We start from the raw sequence: 12,493 nt of genomic DNA, 5'->3' as shown, positions 1-12,493 counted from the left end.
GACATGACTAACCTACGATTGACAATCGGACTTGTGAACCACATGATTATATGTTAGACTATCTGTCTCTTACCATAAAATATTCAGATTTATCTAGTATTTGCATGTGCCCACGAATTCTGCCTCACATTCTATGACCTTAACTCAATTGCTTTTATTAGTTCTATTCGACCTCTAGATTATGTTAAACTATTAAACTATTCCCTAAATTATTGAGATTTGTAGGGAACAGACCAACAATTAAGACGTTGATTATTAATGACTGCTTCAATTGTATTACTGGCTAGCGAAACATATATTTACATTTAAACAATGGAAATAGCTTATAAAAAGCAATCAGTGTATTAAAAAATATATAATTATTTCAGCAATTAAAATATATGTGTGAATACATGTTAAATAAATCCCTCTTCACTTTACTCCCCACCACACAACCCTCTTCTCTTTACTCCCCCAACACCCAACCCTCTTCCCTTTACTCCCCCAACACACAATCCTCTTCCCTTTACTCCACACCACACAACCCTCTTCTCTTTACTCCCCACCACACAACCCTCTTCCCTTTACTCCACACCACACACCTTTACTCCCCACCACACACCCCACTTCCCTTTACTCCCCCAACATACAAACCTCTTCCCTTTACTCCCCACTACACACCTTTACTCCCCACAACACAACCCTCTTCTCTTTACTCCCCCAACACACAACCCTCTTCCCTTTACTCCCCACCACACAACCCTCTTCTCTTTACTCCCCCAACACACAACTCTCTTCTCTTTACTCCCCCAACATACAACCCTCTTCCCTTTACTCCACACCACACACCTTTACTCCCCACCACACACCCCTCTTCCCTTTACTCCCCCAACACACAACTCTCTTCCCTTTACTCCCCACCACACAACCCTCTTCCCTTTACTCCCCACCACACAACCCTCTTCCCTTTACTCCCCACCACACAAACCTCTTCCCTTTACTCCCCACTACACAACCTTCTTCCCTTTACACCCCCCGACACAACCCACTTCCCGTTAAACCCCACCACACAACCCTCTTCACTTTACTCCCCACTATACACCTTTACTCCACACAACACAACCCTCTTCACTTTACTCCCCACCACACAAACCTCCTCCCTTTACTCCCCACCACACAACTCTCTTTCCTTTACTCCCCCTACGCACCTTTACTCCCCACCACACAAACCTCTTCCCTTTACTCCCCACCACACAACTCTCTTTCCTTTACTCCCCCTACGCACCTTTACTCCCCACCACACAAACCTCTTCCCTTTACTCCCCACCACACAAACCTCTTCACTTTACTCCCCACCACACAAACCTCCTCCCTTTACTCCCCACCACACAACTCTCTTTCCTTTACTCCCCCTACGCACCTTTACTCCCCACCACACAAACCTCTTCACTTTACTCCCCACCACACAAACCTCCTCCCTTTACTCCCCACCACACAACTCTCTTTCCTTTACTCCCCCTACGCACCTTTACTCCCCACCACACAAACCTCCTCCCTTTACTCCCCACCACACAACTTTCTTTCCTTTACTCCCCCTACGCACCTTTACTCCCCACTACACAAACCTCCTCCCTTTACACCCCACCACACACCTTTACTCCCCACCACACAAACCTCTTCCCTTTACACCCCACCACACACCTTTACTCCCCACCACACAACCCACTTCACTTTACTCCCCACCACACATCCCTCTTCCCTTTACACCCCACCACACAAACCCCCTTCCCCATGTCATGCTAAGTTTCCCCCACTGTGCTTAAGATTTCTGGTTTGGCAAGCATGTCATCCTTTTAGCGTCGCGTCTTTTGATTGATGTATAATTATAGATTACACAATGAATACCTTTAGAATACTACACGTAAATTCAAGTAATAGATTTACCGCTTGCGGTAAGAAGAACATAAACTTTTTTGGGTAAATATTGTTTGTTACACTATCAATTTTGATATTCTGTTTGAGCTTTATTAGGATTTATCAACGTGTTATCAGTTCTATATGTTAAACAGGTAAATATATGAGCTTATGTTTTCGTTCTATCCTTTCTGGATCTGTAAATCTTTTTTTATGTTTTCTTTGCATGGCTGACTGTGTTTGGCATACCTATGCCAATAATTGGTATCCAAATTACTTCCTTTACCTATGCAAGTCTAAACACACGTCTTTACATAATACTTTTCATTATCTGATTTATTTTTAACTGCTCTATAATGTTGTTAATCCCACTCCGTTTCATTGATCAAAGTCTTTACATTTTTAATCCAGACTGTTCGAAAACACCCTATAATTGTAGTACGGTTCTTTTATTAAAAACGTTCTTATAAAATACTTTTTTTTTTATTGGAAGTTCTTCGCGTAGTAGAACAATACATCGATTCGATCAGGCTAGCACTTGATTAGTTCCCTAGAAACCTCCAAGCCCCCTTGTGTGGTGCTTGTGTTGGTGGTTACTTGCATGAACCTGTAAACAAACGCTGTTGCCTGGCAGTGTTGCTAGTGGTTACGCTGAGAGTTAAATCGAATATTTATATGCCCGGGCACCGTCTAGAACCACATTCAGATCCAGTTCGGTGTCTGCTGAGGATGGCGTCGTGGTGGACAGTTGTCTTGATTCTCCAGATTGGTGAGTTTTTTCAAGTCTTGTTTAGTCCAAATCTCCAGAATCTTCTCCCCAATTATTGATATTCAAACCAAGGGGATCTTTTACACCTGGCTCTCAAATGCGCTTTGAGTTTTAAGTTTATTTTTGCAACTTTGTACAGAACAATTTATTACAGTCATCTTCTACAGTATTATTTATGTGTTTACCTCATATGGCATTATTTCTCTTGTTACCATTTTATATTAGTTAAAAGGTGTTGATTTGACTAAAACATAATAATTGACTATACATGCCCAATGACTCCTTACCTAGCATGAAAACCGAATGAATCATTAGGTGTGTTGACTACACCTAAATTTGTCAGCAGCTAATGTCCACATTTATCTTGTTGTTTTGTATAATATTGTATAAATTGTATAATCACATTTGAGGATGTTCATATTTTGAAAGTTAAAATACATTCAAGCTGTAGTAACCACATTAAAATGTATTCACGCTTTTTTGTTTAACAATTACTAATTGCAGTTCTATTTTTTTCCTTTCTACATCTCCACTAGTTCTTTTCAGAATGGACAACCCTAATTTTAACAATAATTGCATTTCCTTTAAAATAATTATTTTCTATCCCGATAATGCCCTAAAAAATGTATTTTCATTCGATGAAGGAGTCTCAAAATAAATCAATATAACTATATGTCATACAAATAGTCATGCATTTATTTATCAATTCTTATCAATACTAATAGTTTCGCTGTCTGTGTATATATCTGTGTATCTATCTGACAAGAACGCTATAGAGAAAACACAAGCAAAATAAAATCTTTCATAGTAAAACGAAAACGAAACATGACGTCACATTGAGCATATAGTAGAAAAGAGTCCAAAGCCGGGAGAGTGCACAAAATAATATGACGTCATTGATTCTCCAGTAAACATTGAATTAAAAAAAAACATTTTTTCTAATCTTAAAAGTGGTTTGCGTGAAGAGTTTCTTTTATATAATTCTTCGGGTAGAGATGAAGCCCCACCCCCGCGTAAGAACGTCTGAGCCCCCCCCCCCCCCAACTCAAAAGAAATGTCGTCATCGATACTCTATAAATTAATTACAGCCTAATTCATGTGTCTAATCTAAAAAGTGGTTTGCTTGCAGAGTTTCTTTCATGCAATTCTTCGGGTAGTGGCTAAGCGCGAAACCAGTGTTTCTTTCAGACTTTTTCCTCCACGGAGGGGAGAACTTTTTCTAATCTAAATAGTGTTTAGCGTGCACAGTTTTTTTCATGCATTTCTTCCGGTAATGGCAAAGCCCCACCCAGGTTCTTCCTTTAGTTTGTATGATCTACAAATGCGACCAGTGTTTCTTTCAGACTTTTTCCTCCCCGGAGAGGGGTGGGGGTACTTGAAATTTTCGGGGGCGGGGGTAGAATTTTCTGGGAGGGGGCGGACACTGGAAAAAAGTAAAAAAAGTATATAATTATATATTTCGTTGAATGGGACCGTAGACATGTTTTGGGGTGTGTGTCATTTTTCGTTTCCGGTTAAATTGAATTAAGGTGGTGATTTTGGTTTTGGTTTTAGTTTAGAGAAAATAGACAGCAATATCAACCTAGCGACCGTTGTATCCTTTCTCAACGGGCCATTTTTCTCGTTATTAATATTTACATAATTTTGGTAGATCGTATTTACAGGCAATATTGCTCATTTATAATACAAGGCACTGTCATCAAATGTAGTTGCAGGTTATTTTGAGTCTTTTGTCCGACTTGGTTGCAAATCACATTGATAGCAAACAAAAAATGAAACAATAATATTGCCTGAGGATAAACATTATAATTTTAGTACATTTTTTATAATTTATTTAGTTTGAGTAAAATTATAAGGTAAATGAATGTTTTGTTGTTATGTTTGAAAAGCGAACAAAGATAATTTTAACCATATTACATTGAAATAAATATGTCCGCAGGCCCAGGTTTAATATATAACGATTTGTTTCAACAGGTGCATTATGGGAGTACACCGGTGCCACTTCGTGCACGGACCTCACCAAAAAAACCTGCACGCCGACTCTACAGGTGACTGGCACGTGCACTAACTCGGTGTGTGACTGCAAGAGTGGTTTGGTGTCAACACGGACAGGATGCAGCGGTGAGTGTCTTAATTAATGCCAATTTAAATATTTTGTTTAATCGTCTTTTTAAACAGAATAAAAATATATTTATCGAGTGGACATACTCATTATTTTAACAAACGTTTCAGATACTGGTACATCATCCCCAACAAATTCAATCTTAAATCTCATATATATCAAATCCCAAATATAAATCATAATGCAATGATGAATTATATCGCTTTCTATCATACTTACAATGCGAACACGTAAGTATATCTAGCGTACGTAACAGTTAACAGTGGTGTAAGGTCCATAATTATACTAGGCTGGTCCTCTAAGTCTCAAGTAAATAAAAAAAAATACTTCACAAACAAGAAGCTTTTCAGCATTATTAAAAAGCGCCGATTAAATGTGCTTCTTGCCTTGCTTCACTAGGAAAACTAACCTTAGCAGTCACTCCTGCCTACGATTGAATAGGTTTCTGTAAGCGTACCCCTGTAGATCACGTGGCCTTAGGACACCCCCCCCCCCCATCTCCCGCAATGTATCGCCTTAGTCAATTAATTAAGGTTACACTGCCTGCGTTAGAGTGTTATAGTTATGTTGATCCGTGTTCTAAACTAAATTAAAAGCCAAGTTTCCAATAAAGATCAATTATATCTATCCATATAACTTAATTCAACCATCTTTTTTCACCTCCAAAAAGGAAATAATTAGGAACCATAACAATAGTCTACCCTCCTTCAAACATTCAGGATTTTTAAAAAAAGTATTTAAAAATGTCTACCGTTCCCGGCGCCCGGGGACAAACTTTCAATTTGGCGCCCCCCCCCCTCCCCCCATCCCAATTTCACAAGCTTATAAATATTATAAAATAGATTTTATACATGTTTTATTTTCTACATTTTAGTTGTTTTTTTTCTAAATGAAGCCGACAACACATACGACTAAAAAAAAATTCATTTTAAACCCAATCATTAGCTTGCCATCTCTAAAAGAGAAGTATCTGATCCTTCGCAATCTGTGATTGACTCTCAGACAGGAAACTAACCAGCCGTGAGCAACAGTTGACATTCGTCCGTTAGCTAATCGAATGATCGATAATATAAATCTTTTTATCTCCCCTTTTCTTTTTGAATTTAGTGATATTTTTAAACTACATTTTTTTAACGACTTATATAACGTCTAATTAGATTAAAAATTACATATTCTTAAATTGTCACCGGAGACGATTGTATCAGTAAAGTATGAACAAAATCGGTGGGTTAAAACGGAATTAAGATTTGCAACAAACACACAAACAAACGAAATAAAACTTAAAGTTTATAAAATGAGAGCTGCTTTACGTAATTTCTTTTTTTAGATGTAATAAGCTGTTTAAGATCATAAATTAATATAGAGCTTACCTGGACTGGAAAATATCCATCTGAAAAAAGTTGTTAACTACAAAGTTGGTTTATTTTTATTCCTAATGTACAGCGTGTAGGTACGCGGCAACATTTTTTTTCAATGTATGGCATATAAAGACGCTGCTCGGTAGCCGTTTCTTTTGTCACCCCCTTTGAAGAGGACCTATAGTCTGCCTGATTTTTTCCCCCGCGGTCACTTGGCTAGATGCGAGCACCTACCAAATTTAAAGCGCCTGCGACTCCGGCAAATGCCCAAACCGGCATCCTTCAGACCACTTTGCTTCATATAGAGATATTTTTTGCCTTAACTAATAGCTTAAATGTTGTATACTTTGCTTGATATATGATATACCAGCAACGTAATAAAATGTTATTGTTTGCATGTTGGTTTTTTTTTCAGGCGTGGTTCAACCTAAGATAGGTATTGTTCCTCATGACGGAACTAATTATGCAGCTTCAAGTATAGGTAAAACATTGTTTTCAAATTTAAGCTCGTAAACACGTTTCTTTATCTCAACACCAAAGTATAGCGAAAGTATTGTAATCGTGCACAAAAAAATCAAATGAGATTTTGACAGTTTTAGTTCTTTTAATTTCCCCTACTGTATTATATACGAGTATAGACGACTTATCGTAATCGTGCAAGAGATGTAATTCTATGTTTGATAACTATCAACGTTTTACACCTTCCAAAGTCGGAAAAACTATGTTTAGTTGTTTTGTCCGTCCGTGTTTGTGTCTGTAAACACTATAAATTGATAGCGATTGCAAGTAACGGAAATATATTACTTTATTTTCGGTTTCTCAAAAGCTGATGATTTGAGAATCGCTTGATTAAGTTAGGTGAACTAAGTTCAAAATACATGCGCAGGTTTCTGACAGCTTTTGAACGATTTCTGGTAACCGGAAGAGGGTACTTTTTATTCCCGATGTAACACCAGTTAGGTAGACGAAATTGCATATATAAGATTTTATAAACGAATACAATACTTTCAATTTTGTTTAGTTACATCATATATACGAATGTTGTACTTAGATGTATTTCAGTTTCCAAAAATACCGATAACCATGTTGCAGGAAGGGTTATTTCGTTCTATTTCCAATTTCTCGAATACCTCCAGAATTAGATAATTTATATATCATATTCTCATAAAGCATAGATCTATTCTTTATAAATTTCGATTGAGTTATCTCAAAAAACGAGCTTTTTTCCCAAATTTATATGTTTATATAAGCCCAATTGAACTTGAAGTGCCAACCCATATATTGGTATATATATATATATATATATATATATATATATATATATATATATATATATATATATATATATATATATATATATATATATATATATATATGTATATATATATAAGAGAGAAAGATTAACGGAGATAACTCAATTTTTTATGTGTTTAAAGAAGATTTTGTCAAGTGCAGAATATCCCTCTGACTCTCTCTCTCTCTCTCTCTCTCTCTCTCTCTCTCTCTCTATATATATATATATATATATATATATATATATATATATATATATAAATACATATAGATTGCATGTATTTGTCTTTCACATTTTCTCTCGTTATGGCGAGAATATATATATTTTATGTATGTATAATACGTATTTGTAAGGGTACGTGCATGTGTAAACGTGCCTATATGTATAACATGAGTCTCGTCGTAATCAAGTTTATTCTTGTTCTTTATGTAAATATACATGCAGGAAGCGGAGAAGTTTACGTTGGGAAAGACATCAAACTTGTATGTAACCCAAACTATGGGAACGGAGTTTATGCCTGGACACATAACAACAATCCAGTGCCAAATGAAGCCAACAGGGAACTGATTTTGACGAGTGTAACGGCGACCATGACAGGCAATTACAGGTCAGTGAAAGGAGGAGAGGACTTTGATAATGGGAAGCATCAAATTATGACATCCGACAAAAATATTACTTTTGTCTATTCACCTGTGGTCAACGAACAGTTAATGTCAACGAACCCTAACCTGACACCATCGATGTGGAAGACAGCAAATTTATATCTCTCTTAAGCCCTATGATTATATATATATGTATATATATATATATATATATATATATATATATATATATATATATATATATATATATATATATACATATATATATATATATATTATATATATATATAAATAAATATATATATATAAATATATATATATATATATATATAAATATATATATATATATATATATATATATATATATATATATATATATATATATATAAAGCAATGTATGTGTGTGTGTTTGCTTGTCTGTCTCTAATGCATTACTACACCTTTCATCCGATCGCCATGAAACCGATGATCCCCCTTGTGGCCTAGGGCTGGCCAAGTGTAGAGTTTCATTACGCGATTTCGATAGGCATGTTGCCGTAAACTTTTAAATTAACTTGAACGTATAATCTGAACACCAAATCAAAACGCATCTTCTCAACAAAAGCAAGTCCGCCCAACTTCCTCCCCCCCCCCCCCTCACACACACACTCAACACTGAAATATTTGTTGTTTTTTTTTTATTTATTGCTATTGTCTATTTTAAAAAGATTAACAATTTTTAAAATCACAATTCAAAACAATATATTATTATATTTGTCACATTTTTGCAATGATTACTTGATAAATAGATAATGTTATAGTAATCATTTTTTGTGGGTTTAGGCGTGGTCTAGTCAAACACACGGTTGATAAACCTAAAAATCCCGGGTAAGTGAGGCTCGATAGCTCGGGTCAGCAACCTATCTAGGAGAGACAAATCAAACAATTGCTGCCTTGTAGTTTGTTCTTTGTTGGACGAAGGCTATGGAAGCAAATTAAAGAAGAAAAGTAGATTCAATCGAAGTCAACTGCTTAGCTAGCGCATAACAATTTCTTGTATTTGAGGGAAATCTTTGCCAATATTAAACATTAAGAACAAAGAAAAATAGGTTTACTCCACGATATTAAAACTTAGAATGTGGTTGTAGTATTCTTTTTGCAAAGTTTTACTATGGAAGAACAGGTAGACACGCGTACACATCACATTTGTGTGCATGTTCACTATATGTACATCATAAAACTGAGTCATGCAACTGTGTTTTAACTCACCTAGGTGTCAAATTAGATTTCCCACTGGAGACTTCGAGACAGCCCTCAGCGAATCAGTGCTCATAAAGGTCATAGGTTAGTGCTAGAAGTTCAAGAACATTTATTGTTATTATTATTACAATGGTAATAATTGGTTAGCATGTTTGATCTGATTTAAAAAATAAAATAAACCTTACGGTCATAGAACAGGGGAAGTAGAGTACTCCTGTCTCATTGACCTCGTCCTATTAAGGTGTAGTTTGCTCAGCACTATGCCCAGCCGCTTTTACTTTCCGTAACGTCAGTCAGGTATCCATCAGAGCTGAGTGGACTAAGAGACGTTATATTAACTCGAGCCCATGATCTTATATTCATTTTTATGAATGGGTTAACACACGTACTTGAAATGGTGGGATACGTTTACACTTGCAAAAATCTATGACAACCGCAGAAAATGTTAACATCAATTTACCAATATTTCAGATGGTCTTAGTGGAAACAACTTTGCGATTCTGCCTCAGGTTGTTGGTATGCCTGCACGTGCTTTCTCTAGCGCTACATTCACTCTGAAGTGTGTTACTATCCCATCTGGACTGCTCTTGACATACCAATGGGTTGTAGGTGGAACGGACAGTTCGGGGGCAACAAGTGATACTTTTCCTGTGACACAGCCTGGGTCATCTACAACTTACAGTTGCCGGGTTGGCACAACAGACAATATAACGCCTGCGACAGGAATTCCAGCAACCAGTGCCGTTGTCAATTCACCTTCCACAGTCAGTAAGTTGTACCAGTGTGTTGCGTTCGTTCAACGTTTTTTTTATAAGGTTGATATACATTTCTGTTTAAAACAATATCGACAGGGGTAAGACTAACGGATAAGAGTTATGGTTTGCCTTAAAATGAAATTCTTAAAATTTGACATATGCTAAGATACTTAAAATTAAATTATAAAGAAAAATGTGTGGTATTTCTTTTAAAACAAATATATATCGTTAGTTAATGAGTGACACATTTTAAAGTAGCAAGCCTACTTCTGTTTTTAAACAAAAATAGTAATAAACTTCAGTTCATTATTTGAACTTAACAACGAAGGTGTAAGCTTGTCGCAGTAAAGCGTGTGATAGTATCACTGCCTGTTAACGCGGAATTCCTTACCTTATATGAAATATATTGCAGGCTTGATCTCTGGAGTCTTCCTGTCCAGTGTCGACCCTGCTAATCTTCCAGCAGACCCGAATGGACCCAGACCTGATGTCCCTCCCGTAATCTCTGCTGAAGTAGGCGGTGCCGTACAAGTCTATTGTGCGGTAAATGACACTGACATTGGTAAGTTTTTTTATTGTTTTTTTTTTCTTTTTAAGTTTCTGTTAAATTTTATTTGGTGTTATAATATAATAAGACTTTTCGTACAAATATGTATATGGCTCACGTTACATTATGTCTCGGCGGCATTTTTTTTTAAAAAACTGAAGGAAACCCGCCATTTTTGTTGCTAAATACCACAGCATTATGTGACGTCTGGTACCAAAAATCCTGTGTGTTCTTTTCATACCAGTCTGGTGTCATGACGGTGGTAGAGATTGAAAAAACTGGATGATTTTCATAATGACATGACTCTACTATAAACCATCTAACAAATTGGTTTACTTCGAGAATATATCGGAGTAGGAGTTAGATATCCAAAGAATTTATTTTTCTTTCGTAACTATCATGTTGGCAACGAAATTACTATTTGTTTTTAAATTTTAATGTAGCTATAAGCACAGCTACTTACGTGTGGCAAAAAGATGGGGGAACTATTACCGGGTCCGGTAATTCATACTCTAAATCAAATCTCGTTGCCGGAGACACCGGAAGCTACACATGCGTTGCCACTGTGGGCGGAACACCTTATACTTCAAGAGCAGTGCGGCTTAATGTTGGTAAGTAAAACATTATCAATGGTGAGCAAAAGCTAAAAAACTGGTGAAACTGTTTCATTTGCATCTCTAACTGTTCAAGTACAAAAAAACTCTTTCTTTCAGGAATCTCTCCTAACACCCTTCCCTCTACCTCCACCCTTAGAAAATTCAAAGTCCCCCCGCCCCTGTTAGAATTAGCACAATACTAAGTGTACATAAAGAAAATGTGTACATTCAACATTGTCCGCCCTCCCCACCCCACTTTTCTACTTCAGCCTCACATCCCCTCCCCAAAGCACGGAGAAAAAAGGTTGCAGAGACCCTGGTATCTTTCATCTAACCTACACCAAAATCTGCCACTTCCCATTCCCATCCCATTCCCATCCCATTCCCAACACAATTTTTTTTAAATTATTGTTCTGTAAACAGGTTCATTCCTTTTTAATAGCGTAAACTTTAAAAATCACTTTTTTTTTACTGTTAAACTAATTTTTAAAAAAAAAATTAGTTTTTTATTTTTTGTTTAGTCTTTAGACGGTCGACTAAATCGAAAAGTCCCGAGGTTCGAACCCCGGGGCTGATGACGCTCGATAACTGGAGGAAAAACTCTAAAATCAAACAACTGCTGCCTTGTAGTTTGTTCTCGGCTGAACAAAGGCTATGGAAGCAAAGCCAAAAAAGAAAAGTATGCTTAAATAGGAGTCAATGGCCTATATCGCGCATAAAAAATTAATTGTGTTGGAGGAAATCCCGTCTCGCAATGCAATTGAGAACAAAAAAGAAGTTTAGTCTTAAACCCCAAGGTTAAATTGATAATGACAACACATGCCGTATCATCAACTGCACTTGACATTATGAACTCAGTTTTTATTATTAACAGCCTGTATCGTACAAAAAAAAAAGAGAGCAAAGTTATTGAATAAGTTACCAGTTATAATTTCCCATTATATGTCAGTGTCTTTCATGGTCGTCAATAATTATAACTTACCCCAAGACTACTGTCGTTTTGTAAGTTCATGGAGAGGGATTCTAACCCCCCCCCCCCCCATTTTCCCCTCCCTCCAACCGATCTTCGTACTCTTTACCTAAGAAGATATGGTAATATATTTATTCTTTACTAGCCGTCCCGGCCAGGCCCTGCTCTGGCTTCTGTGAAAAACCTTTCTGTTAAAGACCATCACCTGTGTGTTTAGTAATCATCATAAACCCGGCATTGCCCACCCAAACCACAACCAACCAAAACCAAAACAACAAAACGCAAACATAACGCTAACACAATTACAAATACAAACGAAAACAAAAACCTAACAACAAACCCAACCAC

The 12,493-nt window shown here is 36.7% G+C and overlaps 1 protein-coding gene across 2 annotated transcripts in view; it reads left to right on the top strand.

The window, feature by feature from the left end:
- The window catches only part of LOC131929056 (mucin-3A), a 32,664-nt gene that overhangs the window by 7,714 nt on the left and 12,457 nt on the right, over window positions 1-12,493 (top strand). The window contains exons 1-8 of one of the 2 annotated variants that reach the window (XM_059285244.1): window positions 2,561-2,662; window positions 4,637-4,783; window positions 6,558-6,623; window positions 7,881-8,043; window positions 9,291-9,361; window positions 9,749-10,045; window positions 10,445-10,594; window positions 11,023-11,190. In XM_059285244.1, the coding sequence (XP_059141227.1) occupies window positions 2,569-2,662; window positions 4,637-4,783; window positions 6,558-6,623; window positions 7,881-8,043; window positions 9,291-9,361; window positions 9,749-10,045; window positions 10,445-10,594; window positions 11,023-11,190 (1,156 nt within the window). In that variant the 5' untranslated portion in view covers window positions 2,561-2,568. Of the gene's footprint in view, window positions 1-2,560; window positions 2,663-4,636; window positions 4,784-6,557; window positions 6,624-7,880; window positions 8,044-9,290; window positions 9,362-9,748; window positions 10,046-10,444; window positions 10,595-11,022; window positions 11,191-12,493 lie in introns of those variants that run through there. The other variant, XM_059285245.1, reaches the window with a different exon arrangement.

Source organism: Physella acuta, unplaced genomic scaffold, assembly GCF_028476545.2.
Source record: "Physella acuta isolate Inbredline_101_S28 unplaced genomic scaffold, ASM2847654v3 ptg001587l, whole genome shotgun sequence".
NCBI classification, from domain to species: Eukaryota; Metazoa; Mollusca; class Gastropoda; family Physidae; genus Physella; species Physella acuta.
Note: the sequence above shows the minus strand (reverse complement) of the source record. Positions and strands in the feature narration are given on the sequence as shown.